The sequence below is a fragment of the Cyphomyrmex costatus genome, unplaced genomic scaffold (genome assembly GCF_001594065.2).
Source record: "Cyphomyrmex costatus isolate MS0001 unplaced genomic scaffold, Ccosl1.0 scaffold6, whole genome shotgun sequence".
Taxonomy (NCBI): domain Eukaryota; kingdom Metazoa; phylum Arthropoda; class Insecta; order Hymenoptera; family Formicidae; genus Cyphomyrmex; species Cyphomyrmex costatus.
Genome location: NW_017280155.1, coordinates 929,648 through 955,706, shown reverse-complemented (window position 1 = coordinate 955,706; position 26,059 = coordinate 929,648). Strand labels below are relative to the sequence as shown.

The following is a 26,059-nucleotide window of genomic DNA, read 5'->3' as shown; positions in this document are numbered from 1 at the left end:
AGACGTTCATGCCTATTGTCGATATTTATTTTTATTCTATTTTGTTGAGCATTTTATTAAAAAGTTCAAGTTGTGTAAAATTAATATTCTGAATGTTCTGAACGTATAAAACATCATTTTTTTTTTCTACTTCAGTATGTGTCTATTTCAAACACAGGTGTGATTGAAAATATTTTATTACATGTGTCAACTACGCGGCTTTTTTTTTAAACTCGCGCACGTTACACTTATTCCATATTTAGAGAGTGCAGTTTATTTGCACGGTCATAACTACTGCATATTGGTGGATCTATATCGCGAGTCATCAGTATGGTGTCGCGTTTCAGTAGAGATTTATCAACAATATTCGAAGTGTCGAAAATTGTAGCGCTGCGAAGGATCGGATATGACGTTTCGAGCAAGCTTGAGCTAAAAGGATTATCGAACGTGATCCAGAGATGACGCTAGGTTGTTCGATGGTTAAAATTTAAATTACTATTTTTCTGATATATAGACACAATTTCCGTAAAAAGTGTCTTATAATATAAATTTGTAAATATGAAATATTTTGCAAATTCCAAGTCATTTGAAAGTCGCAAAAATCTCACTACAACGAATGCAATTATAAAACCTACAACTTTTGTCCATTTTGAGATTCCTTTTAAAGAAATATTCCATTGACATCTATACCGTATAGAGACGTTAGATTCTAAACGTTGCCTTATTTTTCTTGTTACCTATACCTAAATTTCAAGTTAAGGAAGTATTAGAATGTCTCCCATGTGAATGAAGAGAGAAGGATTAAAAAAATAAACTAGTGAAAAGATTTCCAAGGGATATTTTGTAAATATATTTATGTTCACATGGTATGTTTAGTCAATAGATTCTTATAGACGAATAATAATACCGATGGGTTAAAATGGAACATTTTTTGATAGCTGTTATTGTTTTCCGCCAACTCATGGTTTCTGTCTGCACATAATTGTTATACAGACAATCGATGCTTGAAATTCATTCCGTTTTTCACATTTTCTTGAATACTTTTGGGGATTTGAAAATGGACCAAAATTTTGTAACAGCATACATTCATTACAGTGTGTAATTTTTACGACCTTTAAATGACTTGGAACTTTCAAAATATTCCATATTTATCATTTATATCCATAAGACGTTTTTTTTACGGAAATTAAGTGTTGCGTTTTACAATATTCTTTTCAACGATATATATACGTATAATAATTAAACTCGTATTAGTTGTGCCGAAGAATGGAACCTATAATATAAAAGTCTCCTCGTGACTGCCGGATGTCAAGGTCTCCACGAGACCATCGTACGCAAACGTGATCGTGAAAGTGACCGAGATGCAGCAACGGCGGAGAGCTGCAGTAACGACGGACAACTCTGGCGTTTTAATGGTGTCACACCATTGAGTCTTTAACGATCCCTCGATGCTCGCGCCCGGCGCGATTAATAAACGCGGCAATGGACGGATACCGAAGGTCGTGGCGGCGCGCACACATGCCTATATATACGGGATATACGCGGGGACTCGCCGATAATGGATTACGGTCTCTCGCGCGGGATATAATAGAATATCGGACGCGCGAATAGCTCACAGATAAATGTCGCGATAACGACAGGTAGGCCGCGGGTATTACACCGTTCCATCATCCGTCCCCACACCCCTCGATTACGCTTTTTTTTCCCCCCCCCCCCCCCCCCCCCCCTGGCACAGAGAGAGAGGTCTTCTCTCTATCCCCATAGAACAAATAATTCCCGTCGCATGGCAGCCATTTTACTTTCTCGCCGCGCGTTCCTTCTGGCCTTCCTCCCGTGTCGTACTCCTCCTATTTTTCCTCCTCGTATACAGCACCGATTTTCACATGGCGCACGGGGTTCGCCGTGCGGTTCTAAGCGGAAACATTTGTCGAGGGAGAACGAGAGAGAGAGAGAGAGAGAGAGACGTGGGTGGGTATTTTACGGCGAGGTTCTGCTTCCATTGAATTCCTCATCTGGCGGGGCCGGCTATTACTTTCCGCGATGAGAAACTGTCAAGAGGGAATCGTTACGCGCCGGGTAGATTAATCGCCGCCGGGAAACCGAGGAGCTACCCTCTTGTTCCCGCGCTACTGGCGAGCTTTTGCGAACGCGCGCGCGCGCGCGTTTTACACGGCTTCGTCGCGTGTCTCGCTATCGCCGCTGTCATCCGGCAGCGCGATTATGTCGCATCCGACTGCTTACCTGCGACGACGTCTCGGAATGCAACCTGGCGCATTCCTGGCTTTCCCGGCGCGGCGGATTAGAAGCGCGCGGTTCGCCGTCTCTAAATATAAACGCAACCGCGACTCCGCGACTTTACGTGTGTAGCACGCGCGCGAGCCGTAGACGGTAATTGCGCGCGCGGTTATCGAAAAAGTTAAAAAGAAGCATATATAATTGCTCCTCGCGACGTGCACGTGCGCGCTTTGCGGATAAACAGGATGGAGGAAGTTGCGTAAATACCTTATAAGTACCCCGTGGCAGGCACCGGGGTCATTCGTCGAAATCTTTTAAAATAATAATAGTGCAAACATAATAGACCTCATGTGTATGCATTAAGCGCTGATCTTGTCTGTAAGATAAACTAATGCCTCGCTCTAGCCTATACTGCACGTTACAACTATTACGCTGCTTAAATGTTTTCGTTATTTTTATTTCTCAGCCGCTATTGAAGCTGGAAACTCTCATTGACATTTGTATACGCACCTTTTTTTTAAGTATTTACTTGACTTATTTGTCATACTTATTTTAATACCTTCATTTAGTTACAACTATCGTTTTATTCTCAATTATTGTTTATTTACCTTTTTTTTTTTTTTTACTTGATTTTATCGATACATTTTTTGTTTGTAGATTGCTCATGTCGGATGTGCTAGCTGTTGCTTCCCGCAGAGATGAATCTTCTACTCTGTAAGGACTGTAAGTTATTTATACATACTTTTATATATTTTTTCTTCTTTTAAAAAGGCTTCTTCGTGAGCCTTTTCTTCTTTTACACAGAAAAAAAGTTATTCTCAACTTAAAATGATTATATTTTATTCAACGTAATCATTGTTTCCTATATAAGCAACAATATAAAGTCTTTTTTAAAAAATTTGATAATCTTAACTTTCAACAATGTTATATTCTTATGTCAAAGCTATAATAGTTACCTGAAAAGCACAATATGATTATTTTGATAATAACAGTATTTTCTTTCAACATTTAAAGGATATCAAGAAGGTAAAACTGTTATTTTTACTCTAATTTTATGTAGTGTTAAATATACGTTAAACTTCTTTTAAGAATATATTCGTTTTTATTAAATGACGTAATAAAGTTAGATGGAATATATTATAGAATAATAATTAATATCAGAATAATATAATTGATATCGTTTAATCATTAATATGATAACTTTTTTTTTGACAATACAACAAGATTCGGAAATATTAAAGAACATTTGAAATAAGACTAAGAAATTGTTATTACGAAATTTTTCAATCAGACAATTCAATAATACGAACAGTTTTTTTTTTTAAAGTAAGATATAGTCAAATAAAAATAATTTAATTTCAGTTTAAAGACGTTTTAATTTTCGATTTAAATATATTATAATTTTCTATCCGATGTTATTTCCGCTCAAATCAAGAAAATTATTATTGAATAATGAGAATATATTCTTCTTGGTGTAACTAGTTCAAACATCATGTAAGCAAATTATGTCGATTTAACGCTGTATAATCTTATTTCAAGCCTTTACATGTCGAAAATAAAGATATTCTCAAAATAAGAATATTCTTTCTTTCTGTGTATTAGCATCAGTACTTGAAATCTAAGATCTTTATGTAGGTTACCCTCGAAATGAATGTCCCACTGTCTCTTCTTTATGATCCTATTTGGAGCAGTGCGCTCCTCTCATTTTTGGCATTTTTGCCAAGATTTATCACACCGCGGTTTATAACCCGGTTTTACGTGTCACGGATTTAAGTATATCATCCTCTCCGTTCGCGACGTGCGCGCAACCGTTGATATACGACAATTCCCTTCGTGACGTCCCAGGGTCGTCAAAGAATTACATACCGACCGATTTCACCGTCGTTATCGTCCAATCGTGGAACGAGCACGCAGATCGCGCTGGAATTATTTACCGGTCTTCGCGGGTAAACAGAGCTTACACGGGTCGTAAAAATCACCAAGCTCCCTTATAGCGTCTAGAGTGCAAATCGGTGGTGCAAGCGGGTCGATTTTATCGAACGTAAGCTCGCCGCTATTGTGTAATACCTCCCGCGTGTTCGTGCCATCCGCAGTGGCGAAGCTCTCGCATAGGATACACGTCCGAGAGGCCCGTTGCAACGGGAACGCTGCTGGCAGAGAACCGACAGAAGGGGGAAGGAACGAGACGTATCGTTGTGGGATAATCCTCCTCTGCTCGGTGCGGACTACGGGTTGCCCGCGCCTAATATGGCGGCTTTATTATTTAACGTGCGTCTAATGGGGAGTTCCTTGTCCCGCAGCCTCTCCTCGTTGCGACGCGACGTATCGCGCATTGTACGGGCCTCGTGCGGTTGTGTTCGCAGTCGGGCTCGAGACCGGAGCCGGCTCTTTATGTTTCGCCGTGTTACTTTCCTTTCTTTTTTCCCCCCTTTCGTTTTCCTCTTTTTTTTTTCACTTTATTCGAATCGACAGGTTCCCTTCCATGTAACTGCATGTTACACGCTTGTGACTATCCCCGTGATACATTTCCGCGTGATGTCTCGTTCTAGGTTTTTTTCTTCATTATTGTATCAAGCCGTAATCGCACTAGCGATTTGCGCGATTGTGTGATTGATCGGAACGAAGCAACCGGTGACTGCTTTGCTCCGATTGGTTGAGAAACAATCCTCGATCGTCAGTCACGATCGCGCGATCGCTAGGGTGGTTACGGCTTTAGGAATTTCTACACGCGGTTTTTTTTATCACACATTGCCATTTTATAAATACAAAGAGGTGCACAATCTCGAATGAGATCGAAAACTTCTTAACTAATTTCAACTGTTCAATTTTTATAGTTTCAAAAACTTTAATGAAATAAAAAGGCAATTAAGAGTCAAATACTGTAAGTGTGATCTAATAGATCATTTAATATTACATTACGGAAAGAATTATATCTTAAAATTTAACCTGAAAGGTTAATAATCTGAAAACTACAATAAAATATAAAATAAGTATGATTAATTTTACCAAAGTGCGTGGTAAAAATCTTTAAATTTATTGTATTGTACCATAATTACTATATTTTCAGGGTAAATTTTAAGAAATCCTTCTCTCCGTGATGTAAATTAAAATAAAATAAAATTCACATTAAAATTACACGCACGCGATCAAATTAAAATACAAAATATTGAAAGTCAAAAACATTACGTTTCGGCTTCATATTCGGACCCTCCTCAGATGTACAAATATTAATTAACTTAAAATTTAATTTATAATGTGTAATATTAAATGATCTATTATAGATCACACTTACAGTATTGACTCTTAATTGCCTTTTTATTTCATATAATAACCATTAAAGTTCTTAATACTAAGAGCCCTGTATATTCTTTCCATTTTACAGTTTCGTTTTTATGAATTATCATCGTCGAGATGTAGAAAGCTAACGACGTAGAATCACCTGTTTCTAGTTCATAGAGACGAAGGAGCGTGTACATGCGACAAATTCACGTATTACTTTCCTGACAGCCTCGAAGCAGATCCGGCTGGCGTTCTGCGGCAAGTATAGTCAATGCGTATATGGCGTCTCGTCAAAGTTTCGCCGGTGGAAGAATCGATTTTCGGAAAACCGCAGATCGCTCCTGTCACGCACCGTCGACCGGCGGCGCCAGCGGGGAGGTTCCCCCCTCGGGGTGTGTTTACAGAGGATCCGCACTCGGTGATGTGGGGGGGGTGTAGAAAAACCTGACTGAAAAAGATTGGGGGAGGCCGGCGGCACTCTCGGCTGGATGACGGGACTCATCTGCGCGGTGGCGCCATGGCCATTTGTTTGTTTTACTTTTCTGGGCCGCAGACCCGGCTTCTACAACCCGACCGATTTTCTCCTCCTCCTCCACCGCCTCCGTCTCTTCCTCCTACGGACGTAACCGTGAAGTTAATGAGGTCGTTAACGAGGGTCCCACTAATTCCTGCTATATCCTTAGTCGGAGGCTGCGCGTCTTCGCCCCACTGAGATAATATCGCGCCTCGTTGCGGTCGGTGGTGATTTCGGAGCACTTTATAGACACCGTCGGGACTGCGAGTGTCGAGAGAGAGTGCAGCTGAAATATTGCTGACTGTATACGCGCAGTCGTTTTTATCGCGCGCGATGGGATTTTGTTTCACTAATGTGTTTGCCTTACGATTATAGTAATACAACATCCAAAAAAAAATAATCTAATTGTAATGTGAAATTTCCGGTAACCTCATATATTCTAAGCAGAAATTCTTACAGAAAGAGTATTCCTCTTCCAATGCACTGGACTATTCATCAAAAATATATTGGAAATTATTCCAACAGTTTTCCTCTTGTATTAAGAGGAATGTGTTAACTTAAAGCGCAATACCCTCTTACGAGTAACATATAAAAAGCAATGCGTAAGATTTTTACTGCAGATGCAAAACAAAAGTACTATAACTGTGAGAATATTGTGCTTGGAATATTTTCCTCTCATTTCAGAAGATTCCTCTTGAGGCCGTATATAAGAATAAAATCTAAGATTTAGCGGATTCTGCTAATATTAAAATTTTTTTTTTTTTTTGGGTGAACGTGCGTGTCGTATAATTCGGTAAAAAGGAAAAAGAAAACAAAGGGAATGATTTTCGGCATCGTCGTGCTTGCGAAAAATCAAGCGATTAAAAATCAAGTGACTGTAGTTCCATCGATGTGTCGAAACCGCTTTGCGCGAGCTTTTCATCTCTCCTCTCCCTCTCTCTCTCTCTCTGGGATTAATTTCAATTGATTTACCGACGACGAAAGCGCCCCATAGAGATTACACCGTCAACTCTCATCGCGCCTTTAAACAATTCGATTGCGCGTCGATCCACCGTTGGAAAAATCTCCCGTCGTCAAAACGTTAAACGAGCTGACAGAGAAAATGTAGTCCGCGCAAAGCGAATTTATTAAAAAAAATTTCTCCCCGCCCCCCCCCCTCCCCACCGCGAGAGGCCCGTGTCTTGCCCGCTCGTCTCCGGCACACGCACGTTTTTTTTCCGCGCGGGCAAAAATCTCATCGCCCACTTTATATTCAAAATAGAAGAGATTCGCGCCGACAGGCTTTTCCAATGCCTCCCCTTTCAGCCGGATATTTCTCGGGAGAGCCTCTCCGCTGCACGTCGATTAAACGTTTCGCACAGTTTCCGCTGTTCCTCCTCCGTCCCTTTCGCCTTTTCTTCGCTCTTCTGATATATATTCTTCCTCTCTCTTCGACGCTGCATTTTTCTCTCATTTTTTTTACCCGTCCTCTGTTCGCCCCTTCCGTCTTCCGTGACACTCTCGATCTCTCCGCCGCCTGTCGCTTTACTTTCCTCCTTCTCACTCCCCCACGTTACACCCGATTTACCGCTCTCTGCGCGCGGAGTCCTCCCTTGTTCTCCGTCGACGTCGCATTATTATTTTTCGCGCACGGGTTCGCCGCGCGTGCCGTCCGCTCGGCCGGCCGATGAAATTTCCCCGCGATATTGTGTTTGGCATTATCGCAATCATAAACCCCCCCCCCCCCCCCTCCCCGCTGCGCTTCCGCGTTATTATGAATTTATATCGCGCTTTTAACGGCCGACGCCTCCGCCGCCGTAATTTTCGCGCTCGCGAGCGCAAAGCGCCGCTCGACCAAAATGCATCGCGCGGCCGCGACATATATTGATATATATGTAATGCGTTGAATTTCGGCCCGAAATATGTGCGCGCGGGAAGAATGCATCGTAATGCGGCGAATAATTCCATACGAACCGTGTGCGTCGGCGATTTTGCGAGGTCCATGGAGAATTCGCAGCTGGCGCGCAAAACCGACCCGTTCGTGCATAAGATACGTAATCAGCGGATAAACCGCGGCATGAGATGTATCGGCGATTTTTTTTTACCGCGTAATGAATTTACCCGCGCAGAGCGAGAATTCCTTCCGGTTTGGTTGTACGAAAAAAAAAATACAGAGCGGCAAATCGGATTGGCGATCGCGCGCGGGAGGAGGAGTATCGCGGCATAAACACAATACGGACACGTATCGCGCGCGATACATCGCTTGATATTTCGCTTCTCCCTCTCCCTTCCCACGCCGCACGGTGGATTGAATCCATACAAATTTGCGATATTGTAATTTTTGGAAGTGCATTAATCGCCGCGTAAAATGGAGGCGTCATCCGCCGCATTCTGCGCGCGATAAATATTTTTAATTTGACCCTTGTGACGCGAATGAATAGCGGGACTCCCCTGCGTTCGCTACATGAATGAAGCCCATTGTCGCGAGCGCGGCGCGATGTATTTTCGTGCGCGAAAAAAGAAAAAAAAAGGTCACGCTCATCGCGCGCGACCAAATGCACTCCTCGCGGCCGTTCTATTCCTGCTGTCTTCGGGGGTGGCGCTCGTCAATCTGTGGGACGTCAAACCGCCGGGGCTCCGCAACGGCGCCACGAAGAACAAAACGAGTGGGCGAAGAAGCGCAGGAAGTGGCCGGGAACTCGATATCGCCCCGGGGCAAATACGTTTCCTCCGGGCTGTTTGTTATGTTACATCTTAGCCCGACGAATGGGTGGCCTTTTAAAACGCCTCGTTGTCACTTTCGAGCGCACCGGCCCTTGTTTCTTTTTTTTTTTTTTTTTCCTTTCACTCTCTCGTAAACCGGGAGGATCGATCTGACGAAAATTTGCGCGCCAACTATACCCGGATTCGGACTCGCGAGATATATGATTTCCGTCGTAATTATATGCAGCGCATAAGTTTCTTCCTTTTAAAAAATAACGGTATAAAACAAGCAAAAGTAAAGTTGACAATATTTATTAAATTCTATACATTAAAAATTGAAAATAATAAAGAGAAACGTTTCGATTTATATACAAAGTCCTTTTCAATCTCAAATAATAACATGAACATTAACAAATTAACAAATCCAAGTGTAATCTTCTTACGAACTCTCTTATTTTCCAAAAACAAAAAATATGGATCAGTGGATCAGGCTATTGAGAGTCAAACGTGGTTCTTATTACGTAATTGTCTATTTATTCATAAAAATCTTGAACATTTCGACTCACTTTGGAGTCATCTTCAGCATACATAATCTCTATATATCCTTGAAAGTTGGAGACAAAGTCACCATCAAATTAACCGATCTGATGTACAATCTAATAAAATATTAATATCGTTAAACTAAAATTAACCAAAAATTGAAAGTAGTCTCACCTCAAACTTCAAAGAGACGTCATTTAATAAATGTTTTAATATCACATCATTTTGGAATCAATTTCAATTTGACATGTACAAAGTCTTCACATACGAGTCTCAGACAAAACCGACTTAAAAAGTTAAACTGTATCGGTCGTCAACAACAACAAACACAAATATGTCAAAATGACAAAAGTGTCCAACGTTTAAAATTCTTATATCATAACAAACATTATTAAGTATTACTTAAAAGTTGAATGTAACTTCGATGCAAGCCTTCAGTATCTGATCGTAAATTAAGAAATTAATTATAATAATAATACAAGAAGCCATGGTCAGTTGGTAAATTTATTGTCAATCAAGTCGAAAGTAAACGTATGAATATTTTGCCTCTCATAGTCGAAATAAGAAAATCATCCGTATCATGATTGGTAGGTCAGGTACTGTAAAATTTTCTTCCTTCGAACGAACATTGTAAATTAAAACATGATCTGTACTTAAAGACAGTTGTCATGAGAATCCTTTAAGCTATTGTGATCTATCGATCGAGAGAGAGAGCTATGTATAATAATTTACAAAATTGATTTAAGAAAGTAAAACGTATTTTAAAAACGATGTGCTTTTAAACGCTGCTTCTTTTAACATTTAACGATATGATTCATTTTATATTTTGGGAAAAAGATATAACGCACCGAAATATGAATCCTATTTTACTTTATTCTAAAACTTGGAAAGAGGTATCAGTATACTTCTCGATTTCACTAAATGATCTTTAACATATGTATCTTTCACATCGTGCGGTTGGTGTAAAACTGTGTGAGGAGACACTTTGTGCGCTCCAAAAATCTAGACAACAGGCAGAAGGACAGTAAATTATGCTACGTCATAGGAGACGTCGCTTGTAGACTTCTTCCTGGACCTGACATTTAAAATTACGGATAAGGGTTTAGGTCTTTTCCTTTTGTACAGTAAAATGAAAAGGAAGACGAACGTGACTGATGTCGAATTCCAGGATTAGCGATCGGTCCTCCACGTTCCTTTTACTTACGAGAGCACAGGTCATAGCATATTTATGTTTTCATTTCCTAGGTAGGATAACGACACTGCTATTTTTTATAACTATTCTCAAGGTATATGCCTAGCCTGAGCGATTTGTAAGTTAAACAATTTTTTTTCTTTTAAAAGCAATTTTTTGCATACCCAAGATTTTCAGAATCTTGTGTTGACTTAATATAAAATGAATATGTCAGGAATAATAGAAATATCGAGTGAAAGTAAAATTACGCAAAAAAAAAGTTCAGAATACATTATTTCGGCATTATTCATTCTTATTCATAAATTGTTATTTTGATAATCAATTTAACACAAAAGTTTTAACAAGGACGTGAGTAAAAAAAAAAAAAAAAAAAAAAAAATACAAGATACTTTTTACCGTGTATTTATTTATCCGGCGCGTTTTGGATAATCTTGAATTACATGGTCAGCTTTTAAGATCTTCAGCCCGGTTCAAAAGTTAGGAAAGTATAGGCGGTCAGTACTTTCGCACTGAAAAAGCATATTTTGTCCATTCCCTATTGTACCGTGACGAATAGATGTTCTCTCAAGCCGAACGGGACGAGATCGAAAGATCGAGGTATTGATCGTAAGCGGCTTGGTTTCGTGGGGGCTTTCCCTTTGTGTTCAATACGATCGGCTATTGGTTGCGCTCGTAAGTTCACACCTTAGCATAATCGGCGGTGTTCCGACGAGCGGGACATTTGGCAACTATTACGGCCGTGACACTTACACCCCACGGCACGATCTTTCTTTCATTTAAAAGACGACCCCATTCAGAAATAGCTACACACACCACAGTGTGTTGCGAATAAACGAGCGTGCTTCACACGAGACTGGATCATTGTTACGGGCTTACCTTATTTCCCACTATTCATCACGTCTTCACTTTGTTAATCTGACAAGATAACAAGTAAATAAGAGTAAATAAGATCGTTATCGGTATCGCATTCTCGTATAGATTAAAGCTTGCACCCACTCGTTTAATCAAGGAGAAATCTTTCTCGCGAATACGAAATTTCAAATAAATAAATAAAATGAAGTAAGTTTAAATTGAATTAGAGACTCTTTACAGTTTGAAGAAACATCAAAATTGAAATTAACTTGGAAAGAAAAAGGGCACTGGGAGTTAAGCGCAGATAACTTTACGCGAACGCTGATTTTTATCAAGCAAACGTCCTAGTCAGTCTCGTTTGGTTGAGTGTTAATATTTTTGTTATCTGCAATTTGATAATTTTAATTTAATATCCGTCTAACAATTTTTGTTGTGACTCCCTGTGTCTGAGACTGACTGGCCTAAATTATTCTGAAGACCGGTTTTGAGAGTGTTTTGCGATACAGTATTGTGAACATGGTGAGCCTCCCCACTTCCGGTGAAATAATCGTAATTATGATAAATTCAATTTCGAAGCTATTAGTTTTCGAAGGAATTCTGGGAAATTATTTCCCCCTGAATTCCAGCATTCTTTTTATTAATTTTTCTTTTCTGCCTTTACTGGTCATATTATTGTGTTCTTTAAATTGTCATCTGATTTTATTTCTCGGTTGTGGCGGAGCTCGCGGTGTTTGAACATCTTTTAATTCGTTGTCGATTTTAAATTATATTTTATGTAAGTAATTTTTCATGGTCTCTGAGGAAGGCTCAAAAATGAGCCGAAACATGTAAGGATAATTTTTGTAATGAATAAGTTTTGCTTGATAAAGATCAGCGTTTGCGTAACTCCTAGTGCCCTTTTTCTTTCCAACTTAATTTTAGTTAAATTTTTGTCATCAAAGAATTATAATCAAAATTGAACGAGTATAAACGGTTATTAAACGATGCTAAATTTCCTTTTTAGCAACAAATCACTACGTTCGGGACTGTGTTACGCGGGAAGGGTACACCTAATTTGCCATTTAAATCCTCATCCCGCGAGAAACTTGCCGAAACTCTTACGTGCGAAAAGCCGCCTGCTTTTCTTTGGCGGTACGCACGCACGCACTCACGCACTAACACGCGCGCATTAACGCGCGCGTGGTGATGCGGCTCGTATATACGGGGGTTCCATAATATAAGTTCATCGCGGGCGCGCTGATGCGTACGTAATCCCGTGGTGCTTACCGATAGCATCACCAGGGTTTTATTTTCATTATTCATTTGTTCGGCCTCTCCCCATAGACGGGCCCGGAAAGCTTACACGTATAACCCCATGTTTCTACGCCGGTTTAATCAGATAAAACCCTGCCCGGCGAAAATCGGCGAGCGCGCTCCACGGCATGCGGCGGCCGTTCTCGGTCGACGCGACGGGTACAAAATTCGGACGCGGGCTTGTAAGTGCAATATACGTGGTTTAACGGAGGACAGATGTCGGTTATATTGATACGGAAGATCCTGTTACGTGTCGCGCGGCATCGCCGATGAGCCGCTCTGGAAGAGGACTGTCAATCGACGACGATTTTGCCGTCGCAAGATATATGCGGCTCGCGAATAACTTCCTCGTTAAATTCGGTGTAATCAAAATCATCACGCGTGTCATACCGCGTCGTATAATATCCTATTATCGAACGTGCGAAAATAAAGCTTTTTTTTTTTCTCGTGATCGATAATTATTCGTTGATTACGTTAATTGAATCGGGGTGATATTAAGCGGGATATTTATGCGATGACTTTGAAATTAATTGTTGTTGTATATCATGCTAGGTGTGCGAAAGTTACCTGTTTGTACGCTCGCAGAGCGCGATTTTTTTTCCGCATATACACACCGCGAGACTCTTTATCAAATTCTTTAATTACCGAGTGAAGGATGATGTAGGAAGCGTGAGAGTCGCCGCCGGAAGGGCGGGAGAGAAGAAGCGAGGAGAAATAAGAGGAGCGTAATTAAGGGATTAGCTTAGTTAATGCAGACGCTGGCTTAACGAATCGTAATGTAGAGGGCTGTTACAAAAATATGTTTCGCCGGAGCGCCAAGTCAGCCGCGCTTGATTAACGAAGTGCATGTCTCGGGAAATTTTCTCGTTGTTCAGAAAAACTTACGTTTACGTATTAAAAAAGTATTGAGAGAGAAAAAAAAAAAACGTCATGCGTGCACAGCACTTGTATACCGGATACGGCACGGAGCGCTATGCTCAAGTTTCGTGAAATATAGCATGACATATTTTATGTATACACGAGAAGAATAATTTTGCTGAAGCATCTAAAACTTTCGTTTATATAGGTATACAGATTTGAAAATCATTTTGCTGAAGGCAATGCTGGAGAGACAGCCGAACTTAATCGATATGACGATAAAATAGATCTTTAATTCCAATTAAAATACTACATACGTCAAGAAAATATTTACATATTATACATTAAGTAAAACATTACGTACATTAAATGAACCATTAAGTAAAACGTTACGTACATTTCTTGTTCCGCTGTATCTTAAGGTAAATGTACCAGTTCGTGGACACGACCCACGTGTTGGACAAATTGTGACAATTTTTTGATGATATGTGTTACTCTAAATACATTTTTAAGCAATTTTTCATATTATTTAGAAATTAAGTATTATATAATTTTTTCATATTAAAAATGATACTTTTGTAAAAAAAATTTCGTTTATGGACAATCATCCATTTATTGGGACATTCACACATATGCGTGTATCAATTATTGGACATTCCTTAGCGTACCTGTCTACTGCAAACATATTTTGTATGTATTACCAGGGAATGGAAAGTTACTTTTTAAAAATAACTAGTTACAGTTACTCGTTACCGAGTAAAAAATGTAACTAGTTACAGTTACAGTTATCGCTTTTTAAAAGTAACTCGTTACAGTTACCGTTACTTGAAAAATAACTTTTCGTTACTTTTCCGTTACTTTTTTAAAATCAATTTAAAAATGTATTTTTGCATTTTTTTTTTTTATATGTAATACTGACAAATATATAGTTTTATTTAAAAAAAAAAAAAAAATGTAGAATGGCTCAAATAATAAATTAAATAATAGTAAAATGAGAAGGGTTACGAGCCAAAAATGAAACAGTTTATTTCCGATAAGAACGACGATGACAATGTAATTAAATGTATAAATATATATTAGAACAATACATAGATAAAACAAGATAAAAACAAACGACGTTTCGACACTTATTGTCATCGTCTTTTAAACTGTTTCGCTTTTGGGTTCATAGCCCTACTCATTTTACTATTATTTAATTTATTTTTTAATTTTTTTTAAACACAATTTTGTAATTCTAAAACCTGTAAAATATGCAGCAAATTGAAATATTTGTATGTCCTATGTATTACATAGAAGATAGAAGTGTAAAATAATTACTGAATCATAACGGCCGAATGTCTAAGGGCTTTCAAGTCTTATTGATAAGCGCTATAAATAGCATGTATCCAATCGAACCGTATTCAATCGTGTGCAAAGTAACGACAAAAGTAACTGTAAATTTCGTTACCGTTACCCAAAAAATGTAACTCGTTACCGTTACAGTTACCAAAAAAAGAAAGTAACGCAGTTACCAGTAAAGTTACCAAAAAAGTAACTTGTAACTGTAACTTCGTTACAAGTAACGAGTTACTTCCATTCCCTGTGTATTACATATAAAATTTTATATAAAACTTCACTAATTACAATTTCGATAAACTTTTTTGAACAATCTTGATTGATAAGTAAGTAAAATACGATTCTCTTCTATAATAAGGAAATTGCTTATTATTTGTCCAATAATTAGGACATTTGAATCATATTATATTTATGACTAAATACAATTTATAATAAACGCAAATAACATATTTGATAATGGATTTAGTTTCAGAAAACATCCATTCTTACTAAGCATGTGTAATAAACTAAAATTTTAATGTTTCTAAAGTTTATAAATAAATGATTTCGTCGCGTGCAATTCCTTAACTGTCCAATAACCGATACATTTACCTTATATATCGCTTGAGGTTATGTATATACACTCAAATCGTATTTCCCGTGCCATTTCCTTTGTAAGCTTCAAAATCATAATTTGAAGGTCTCACGATAATCTTATAAATTAGTCAAATCCGGAAAAGTCTTTTTTGTTATGGATATATGCTTGCATTCATTTATATATACGTGAAGAAAGAACCTACGTGGTAATTTTTGGGAGATTCTCACACCGGTTTGGACTTTCCCGGACTTGTTTGTGTTTTCCCTTTTATTCTGGAAAAGGATTTTTTATTCTGTATAAGGAAAAACGAAATGGCACGAGAAATACGAAACGAGTGTTCCGTCGGTAACTCCAGCATGATATTCTAACAATCGGCTAAATTTCTAAGTGGTTCAACAAAACCGTTCTTTCCACGTGTATTAAAATATTTCAATGTAATCGTATCAGTTGAGCAATTATGAAAGTTTAATTTGATCAGAGACGGATCTACCTCGACAAAATGCTTGTACAATCCGTTTGGTTCTCAAGCGCGGAGGGATATCGGTTGTCCCAAGGTGTCGATACGATATCTATCGTCTCGTTTGGCTAAATACTCGGGAGCGAGTATCTCTAGACCGTCGTCGGGTACGAGCAATATCGCCCACGCTGTTTTTCCAACAAAACGTCAGCGCACGGTACGGTTATCCGGGGCGTCTTAAGACCGGGGGATAAGATCTTCTTCATGGGTACGAAACACGATATCGCCCGACATGGCCTGCGCCCACGTGTTTCGTATTGACCGTTAAAATTCGCCTCCGCACACGCTCTCGCGATGTGTCTCGTGGTGCGCCGGTATATAGGTGGTGTATTATTTTTCCACCGGCTCTCGCCAAATTGGCTCGCACGGAATCTCGAATTACGGATATTCGACACCGCGCCGCGCGCGAGAGGAGGGTAGAGCTCCTCTCGGTTTTTTTTTTTTTTTTTTTTTCCCCCTATTCCTCTCTTCCTCCTCCTACACCATCGAAACCTACCTCCCCGTTCCCTCTGTGGTCCATGCGCCCGCTTTCCGGCATGGCGGAAAAAAAAATATCCGCAATATTCAATCGTTTTACTCTCTCTCCGCGCACTCCCGGCTGGAAAATGCTGCGCGAGTTCTCGCCCGTTTCGAATTGATGTGTTCCGTTGTACGAAAAAGATATACCGCGCTCGGAGAGCGGCAATATATGTTTTTCTCGTTAGAAACCGAATTAAGTTCGAGATAAATGCGATTTTTCGGATAAACTCAGCTATTACGTAAATAGTAGTGTAAACGCGCGTATAAAAGTATAATTAAACTCACACTATCGTGTAGTAAAATTTTATAAATTCTTTTGCAATGAAAAAAAAAAAGGAAAAGACAATTCTTGCTCGATAAAAAAAAGTATAAAATCAATGCCGACTACGAGTGAATTAACAATAATAAAAAGTAATGATAGAGAACAAACAGATAAGTATCTACGTATCGTTTTTGTTTACGGAAAAAAGGTGTGTCGAAGAATTAGTAAAAAGAGAATACAGGCGTGTAAGTCCAACATAGAGAGTCGTAATCGCGGGCTTCCGATCGACGGAAGGCGCATCTCTTCCTTATAGTGATTTCTTGCGCTCCTCTCTTTGCATATTGTGACTCCCCCGGTAATACGACATCCTCGCCCCGTGGGGGCCTCTCTCTTTCTGCTCGGGCGTAACCTAATAGGTTCTCCCATAGGAAGATCATACTTTGATACAATGGCTGATCGCTACATCGCACGCGATCATGGTGCACGTCACGTAAACTGACGATCTTCATAGCACCATTTGCTGGCTCATCGCATAACACGCCAATATTGCGCCCCTTCTTGGAACGGTACGCGTTATACGCCCCTACACTTTAACGTTTCATCAACGATCGGCGAGAGTGCATACGAGAGCTTCGATGGAATTGCGAGCGCGATCGTCCTCGTTGTGACGCAAGAATGGATCGTTATACTGAAACAAACATTAATGTAGACCGTAATTAAAAATATTTCTTTTTAATGTACACTGTACATGATATAAAAATGCTTATAGATGTAGCATTGCGCATGATTGAATTAGAGTCCCTATAATAAGGAGTCTGGCCAAGTTATTATTATAATTCTATTGGTGCTGACAAAATATGGCGGAACCAATAAGATGCCTCAAATACTAATACTTTCGGTATTATTAAAGGCACGCAGCAGCTGGGCATTTTTTTATAAAATTTTAAATTTAAAAATTAATAAAGGGCATAAGAGTCAAAAATTAAAACTAATCTTATATGTCAGTTTAAAAAAAAAATTTTTATTACGAAGATAAAATAAAAGATTGATGTTCTTAACAATATAATATGATATTGACATTAGAATTACATGTTTCGGCTTTTATATTGAGCCATCTTCATAATGAAAGATTGCATTCAGTCGACCAACTACATTAAAACAGTTGATTTGTCGAAGTTTTATTCATCGGAGAATTCTTAACTGGAACATCCACTGCGTATCTATTTTTTATTTTTATATTTTTGATGTTGAAGATCTGAAGATGGCTCAATATAAAAGCCGAAACATGTAATTCTAATGTCAATATCATATTATATTGTTAAGAACATCAATCTTCTATTTTATCTTCGTAATAAAAATTTCTTTTTAAATTGACATATAAGATTAGTTTTAATTTTTGACTCTTATGCCCTTTATTAATTTTTAAATTTATTTATTAACAACAGTACTTTATACATAATTTTATTTATAAAATTTGTTAGTTATAATGCGCATTTTGAATATAGATACACTTTTAAAGGTTAGAAATCGATTTTTATGTCAGCATGTATAATTTGTTTTCTATTATATATATATATATATATTTCACTTACTCTTTACACAGTCTGTGATTTCTTATCAAATTATATATTAAAAAATTATTTATTTTATTTATTTATAATGATTATATTCTGTTCACGATATATTTATAGTATCACATCAGTTGATCATACATTTATCTACGACGCCATGTTTTGTCAAATTAGAAAGATTGGCCAGACTCCTTATTATAGGGACTCTAAATTGAATATATAATAATTTGGAGTACATTTTTAGTTGGTAGAAAATTGGTAATATAATTTTGAAGCTTGAACTATACTGCACTTACAGAATATTCATACAATCTATAGGCATATGGTACAATATATATAGCCATCGATGAATTTAAACGTAATTTCCTTTTCACGTTCCCCGCGGCAGACTCGAGAAGTTTTAAACTCGATCATTAATAATCCGTTCTCTGAAGCGAACGATATACTCGAGAGATATCTTTTATTATTTTTCGAAGACGGCAGGTCGAAACGAAACATTCAAGGATGACTTCGATTGTGAAAAAGAGGCTCTTTTTGCCCGTCAATCGGCAGGCTGCCCGGGAACGGAACCCGTTCTGGCGGGGAATCTTCGTAGCGTTTCAATTAGTTGCGTGCGCTTTCTCAAGATGCCACGCACGATAATTCGTGCGTACACCGCCACGCGTTGCCGCGTCGTTACGCGGAAGAGAGGATTCTTACCGTCATTCAGGGCAAATGAGCCATTGCGTTCTTTGTAACCGCTTTTCTTTTGTGCCACGGCAACGGACGCGCCGTGGAACAAAGGTAAAGGGGTTTTCAAAACGCCAATTCTTATCCGGTAGAAAAAAAAAAGAGAGAGAGAGAGAGAGAGAGACACAAACGTTTTTATTCGACCACAGAAATTTCAGGTTTTATTATCGGACACTGCGGGAATGCCGTTTGAGAATTCGAATGTGATCATTGAATTTAATCATTCGAGCTCACGAGGCCTGAGAGAGCTCTTCTCATTCGATCGTAAATTCATTTTGATATGTTTGAATACAAGTAACAATGTAGACAATTCATTCGTCTATCGACTTGGCAGTCAACTTTAAAATGATTACTGCACGGAAAAAAGCAATTTTGTTGAAGAAAACTTAGATAGGTATATACAGATTTGAAGATAATTTTGTTAAACTATCAAAATTATTAAATTATAGTCGTCATTCTTCAGATTTCTATATAATTATTTTGACGATCCAACAAAATCATTTCCAGATTTATTGTATCTAGCTAAATTTCTGGACACTTCAAAATCATCTTTTTCGTGTGTAATTTTCGAGAATTCTAATCTCATGGCGCTAGAAAAAGAAATTTTTTTAATATTTCAAAGAAACCTGATTGCCATCATTGTTTCTTGAACGTTTTAAATCAACATTTGTTCTATTTACGTGTTGTGAACCGACACATTCCACCTGCAGGGTGAAAAAGAAAACAATAAGGTAACCTTTTAGGATGATTTCGATGGATAGTCATCGCGATTACGATATTTTACGTTATTACGTAACGGCGATTACAATAAAGTTTCTTTGAAAAAGGACTCGCTGAAACGTCCGCTGTTAGTCCGACGATTTTTCCGTCCACTCGTCTGTGTGTTACGTTCTTTCTCTTTCCACTTTCAATTTGGCTTCATTCTTCGTTGCGTTCGTGCGTCTCGGACACCGCTAGTATTCGGACCAGATCATTGTTCGACTCGACGACGTTTTTGTACGTGACGGTATCCCCGTTTCTTCCCTTGAAGCTCCACTGGCTTATTGGCCGTCTGAGGAAGACCAAGACCGCAGCGACGATCATGGCAACGATCAATATCGAGAGGCCGGTCCACAGGATCGGATAGATGACGGATTTGTTGTACTCGTAGTCGCATTGTAGCTCGTAGTCCGGAATTTCAGCCAGGAGTTTGGCACGATGTCGATCTGGTGCGTGGCATCTGTCGTACAAGTTTAACAAAGTGATGGATTATATGTTCCCGTATTCTCGGGTACCTCTCGGTACTAAAATATATCGTTAAAAATGCACTGTGTAGTAAAACAATCTTTTTTATATTATCACATCTTTTTTATATTACGTTGCAGCGCTGAGATAGACAGGGATTTTATAATACATTATTATATTGGGAGTACAAATTAGTTCGGTCCGTTTTCCAAAAGATGATCGCCTCCAAGGACGAGTCATTTTCTCGAGATGGAATTCGAAAATTGCCTTAAGGCCGGAATCGGACTACGCATTGAAGATTGAGGTTAAAGATTGAAAGATTGAAATTTGGCCAATCAAAATAACAGGAGCTAAGGTTCCTTTATTCTCATATTGGTCAAATTTCAATTTTTTAATCTTCAATCTCAATCATCAATGCGTAGTCTGATTCCGGCCTAAGAGATGAGGAAAAGTAGTAGCCAGCGATGAACAATACTTTTTAATTAATCTGTTTATTCATTTGTTTTGAGATAAATGCATTTTTGAACACAAAAAACGGACCGAACTAATTTGTACACCTAATATAAGGATTGAATTTATCATCAACAAAGTATTATCTCGTGTGCGTGATAATGGAAGAATTTCTCTTCACGAAAATTCTCGAGACATCTGAAGAAATAAAACTGAAGCTTGATGAACAGTGCATTATTCGAATACCGTCGTTATATCATTTTCTAACATATTTTTATTGAGATGTTAAAGAGACATTTGTGATATTTGTTAAAAAAAAAATAATATAAACAATCGGAATAAATTCAAGAAAGCGAATACGAAAAATTTTAATTCGCTTCGCTTTCACTTGATATCGGCAACTCTTACCAACTGAGAGTAACATCTTCGTCGATATCTTACCTGATATCTCGATTGAGATTTCTGGACGAATTCAACAGACCGATCCATTTCAAGTTGCAGTCGCATTCCCAAGGATTGTTCTCCAATTCAAGAACGGGCGTTCGTTGTATCAGAAAGCTCAGCTCGACACCTAAGGTCTTGAGGTCGCAGTCTTTTATTAGAAGTCGCTGCAATCGTGGTAGCACGATGTTGAGCGGCGACCAAGGACTGCGACTAAGCCGGTCCAGCCGTTTGGAACCGGTCAACGATAACGTCTCCAGGCTGGTCAGGTCGAGATCGTTCAGCGCCAGCGATGTCAAGTTCGTCATGTTGTTCAGCCGCAATTCTCGTAGCTGCGGTAGATACAAGTTTCTAAAATCTGTCACTTGCGTGCCGGATAAATCCAGCTCTTGTAAATTGATCGGTAACAAAGGTATCGCGCTGATCGGATTCCAGGATAGGTCCAAAGTTGACAGGTTCGTCAAGGTTTTGAAGAAATCCGACGAGAAGTATGACGCGGATATGTTTCTCAGGTCCAGATGTTTTAATGCTGTTAAAGTCCAAAAAGCGCTCTCGTGAATTCCATCCCCTATGGGATTATGGGACAGAGACAAGTACTCGAGAATCTAAAAAAAAAGAAATTTCTTTTCCAGTTGCGCAAAAAATGATAAAATATCAATTTCACGGATAATCTCCGTGAGAAAATTAATAAAGTTAAGTTAAAATTTGAAAGAATAAAAAATTAACGTAAGTTAAGTCAATATTGAATTAACTCAAGTTGAAAGAAAAATTAATTTCGAAAAAAAAATATTTATTTTTAGATCAAAATGTCCTAATTTTTCTTAAAATGAGATTAAATAACTACAATATAGATTATTAAGTAAATTGAATTTTTAATTTTTTTATTCACATGTGATATAAGTATATAACACATAACGATATAACTATATAAGTTATATAACTTTAAAAAAACAACCAGCACATAGAAAAGATACAAGAGTGATAACATTTTTTTAAATTACATTTTAAATTAAAAATAAACTATCAATAAAAATACAACGTATCGATAATTATTAGTTTTTGATAAATTAAAAATAATTATTGAATTTTAATAAAAAAGAGAGAGCGTCATCTCAAAAGAAAAATTGATCGATAAAAAAACTTTTTAACTTAAAAAAAAAGTTAGAAAGTTAACGTTTAAAAGTAACTTAGTCAGGTCTGGATTAAAGAGTTGAGGGGCCCGGGGCTATTTAACTTTAGGGGGCCCTTCTTTTCAATCTTTTTGAAAAAGATGATCACGTCTATAGTATACGTAAAGCAGTATAATTAGAATATTTAATCCAAAACAATAAACATTAAAATTGAATCATATAAAGATTAGAGACAAATAAATTAATTAATACATTCTTTGCTTAAAATTTTTTTTCTCAATTTTAATTTTACAAAATCTTGTACTGAATTATTAAAATCAATCGATCTTAGTAATTCAGATTCGATTGTTAGGCGAGTTAATCGTTTGTCCAACATCACTGTTCTGTACATATTTTTTATTCTTTTAATAAAAAAATTAAAATTTTTTCCTTAATGTAACGGGGGCCCCTATTTCCGTGGGGCCTGGGGCTACAGCCCCCCTTAGCCTCTCCCTTAATCCGGACCTGAACTTAGTTAAGTTAAAATTTAACGCATTTAAAATTAACTAAGTTCAGTTAAAAGTTATTAACTTTTTAACTTTTTTTTTTTAATTTTTAACGTTTTAACTATAGTCACTATCCACCCCTGGAAAATTGTAAATGTGTTTAGAAGAGAATTAAGAAAAATTCTGTAACATTACCGTTAGATGTTGCAGCATGGTCTCGTTGACGACTGTGAGCTTGTTGAAAGAAAGATCTAGTATCTTGAGTTTCGATATTCGGTCGTTGAGAGTTCTATCGTTGATGTACTTGAGGTTATTGTGACTCACGTTTAACAATTGCAAATTGTATTCTTCCTTGCACAGGAAGAAGAATCGCTGAAGGTGATTCTGAGACAAGTCCAGGGTTCTCAGTGCCTCAAGATTGGTAGAGCAATCCAGAAAACTGTCAAATTCGTTTCCTCTCAGATTGAGATCCGTCACTTCTCGCAGATCGATTTTGGTTTGTATTCTCACGAAAAAATCTTCCTTCGTCATTTTCCGAAATGAAAGATCTATCTGCAACGCAATCCCTTCCTTAATCTTATACTTATTCACGTAAAACGATCGGATCATTATTGAAACTGATATCTCGGTAGTTTAGTGGCGTTTTAGCGTTTTGCTTATATTTATCGAAAATAAAAAAAAAAGGGAGGAAAATCTTTGGAAATATAATTTTAGAGCGTAAATTTAGAGACATATGTTTACACGCAAGATATGAAATTTGAGAAAGCGCGATAAGCTGATACTCGACCGGAAACTGATATTCACGACACAAATGACGGGGAAGTGTCATCGATAGTGTCCTGGAAAATCGTAGAATGTTGGTTCACAGGCGATCTGATTAGCATATGGGACCATTCGTGAAATTAAAAAAATCAACCCACCGTGGTCGCCGAGACGAGCGAAACGACGATGACGGAGAACGCGAGCGTTCCGAGTCGCATCGTGTCAGGTAGCGATATATAGTTATCTGATTGATCGATTTTTTTTTTTAAGCGATCCGACCTCCGATGCACCCACCGGGACTACCTAGCGTGAACTATCCAACGAGTTCATCCGCGACACTCCGCCGAAGATTGCAGTGCCGAATTAAGAGGGGAGTGGCGGAATCATTGCATTATAATACGATGCACTCCGCACTTCGATCAGCAGTATACACACGCCTGTTGCCAATCCGCGTCGCTCCAGAAAAATCACAATTCGCCACTTTGTCTCGACAGAGATCCTCCTCGCGATCTGATCTGGAGAGAAATTGTATTATATCCAGGGTTGGTTGAACGTGTGTTTTAAATGCATTAAATTGTAACTTAACTTAAAGATACTTTAAGATACTTTTAAACGTCAACTTTTTTTTTAAGTTAAAATACGTTGTATTTTTATTGATAATTTATGTTTAACTTAAAATGTAATTTTTAAAAATGTAATCGCTCTTAATGTATCTTTTCTATGTGCTGGCAGTTTTTTTAAAGTTATATAACTTATATAATTATATCGTTATATGTTATATACTTACATCACATGTGAATAAAAAAATTAAAAATTCAATTTACTTAATAATCTATATTGTAGTTATTTAATCTCATTTTAAGAAAAGTTAGGACATTTTGATCTAAAAAATAATTTTTTTCGAAATTAACTTTTCTTTCAACTTGAGTTAATTCAATATTGACTTAACTTACGTTAAGCTAATTTTTTATTCCATCAACTTTTAACTTAACTTTATTAATTTTGTAAAGCCATTAACTTTAACTTTATTCAGTTGAAAAAAAACATTAACTTACCCAGCCCTGATTATATCACATATATTAATACAATATCGAGATAGAGGCGTCGTCGTTCTTACTTTGCGTTTGTAGAGATTGATAATGAAATTTGTCGAGTATCGTATAATTTAGTTCACAAGTAATTAAGTAACTACTCAGTTCAATTACTCACATTTTATTTACAGCTTATACAAATCGGCAAGGTTCAAACACGATTACGTATGATTTTGCAAACAAATATATTGTTGTTCTAAAATGAAGCGGTCGGCGCGGCGAGAGTCGCAGTGTCAATTTAATCCGTTCCCGGTCAGAAGTTCAGAATCGTCGAGGCTAACGCACCGTTCTCTGATAAAGCAGTGATTACGCGAGTCGCGCGCACCGTAAATTCGTCCCGCGGTCCTCGATCAGCGATTGTCCTTCCGTCACAATTAATCGCACACGCTTTTCGTTTAATTACTTTAAGCGACGTTCGCGAGCGGTATTTCCGTGTTCGTGAAATTTATGGATAGTTAGAATGACGAGTTGACGTTGTTTCTCCCGATAAGACACTCGCGCCCGAAAAACATATCTGCTCTGCCATGCGCCAGAGAATAAAAATATCGGCTAAGAGCGATAAACCTCGCTCTTCGTGTCGCGCATCTAACGGCGATAATGTCGCTTATGCATTTCGTTGTAATTATCGGTGGATTATGCGTGGAATTATGCTCGTTTTCGAAGCTTCTCAATCTTAAAAATTGAAATTTGATTTTGAAATTATGTACTATTTTTAGAGCTTAATATTTAAATTTTTATAATATTATATTTTATAAATTATAATTAATTATGCAATGAGGTCATTCTTGATATTAGAGATCCTTTAATCGTTAGATTGGCTAACAAATTTCGTCAAATTCCTGCGAGTGAAAGAGAAGACGAAAAATGTTGCCCGTAAATATTGAATGCCTACGAATAACTCTTATATCTTTGTGAGATTAATTATCATGTTCCTAATATAAAGTCATAACAAAATTACGAATGTATTATTAATTTAATTAAAAGTGATGTTAAGCGCGTCGTAACAGCAAATTCATGCGTGCAAATACCTTTTTTAAATAAATTATGCAAATTAAAGAATTTTTAGTTATAATTACTTTTTACGCTTTTTTCAAATTTTATGCAAAATAAAAAAATCTCTTTTATTATATTAAAAAAAAAAAACTGCGATTCACAATTGGTATGCTAAAAGGTATAATTAGTAATAAAAAACGTTAAGAAGGCTTTGTATGTGTGTGTGTTTCATTATATGTGTGCTCCAGCAGGGAATGGAAGTAACTCGTTACTTGTAACGAAGTTACAGTTACAAGTTACTTTTTTGGTAACTTTACTGGTAACTGCGTTACTTTCTTGTTTTGGTAACTGTAACTGTAACGAGTTACATTTTTTGGGTAACGGTAACGAAATTTACAGTTACTTTTGTCGTTACTTTGCACACGATTAAACACGGTTCGATTGGATACATGCTATCTATAGCGCTTATCAATAAGACTTGAAAGCCCTTAGACATTCGGCCGTTATGATTCAGTAATTATTTTACACTTCTATCTTCTATGTAATACA

The 26,059-nt window shown here is 37.6% G+C and overlaps 1 protein-coding gene across 1 annotated transcript; it reads right to left on the bottom strand.

Moving 5' to 3' along the window:
* Positions 1-19,852: 19,852 nt before the first annotated feature.
* Positions 19,853-23,273, bottom strand: LOC108779440 (leucine-rich repeat neuronal protein 1). Its single transcript, XM_018546871.1, has 3 exons — positions 22,860-23,273; positions 21,050-21,654; positions 19,853-20,153 (listed from the first exon to the last, which is right to left on the bottom strand). The coding sequence occupies exons 1-3, from the start codon at positions 23,271-23,273 to the stop codon at positions 19,853-19,855; spliced, it is 1,320 nt and encodes a 439-aa protein (XP_018402373.1).
* Positions 23,274-26,059: the final 2,786 nt, after the last annotated feature.

Excerpts from the sequence above, each read along its gene's own strand:
- LOC108779440 (XM_018546871.1), bottom strand. The coding sequence starts at position 23,273 with ATGATCCGATCGTTTTACGTGAATAAGTATAAGATTAAGGAAGGGATT. Across the intron at positions 21,655-22,859 it reads CCATGCTGCAACATCTAACG|ATTCTCGAGTACTTGTCTCT; the intron begins GTAATGTTACAG and ends CTTTTTTTTTAG. Across the intron at positions 20,154-21,049 it reads AATCTCAATCGAGATATCAG|ATGCCACGCACCAGATCGAC; the intron begins GTAAGATATCGA and ends CTTGTACGACAG.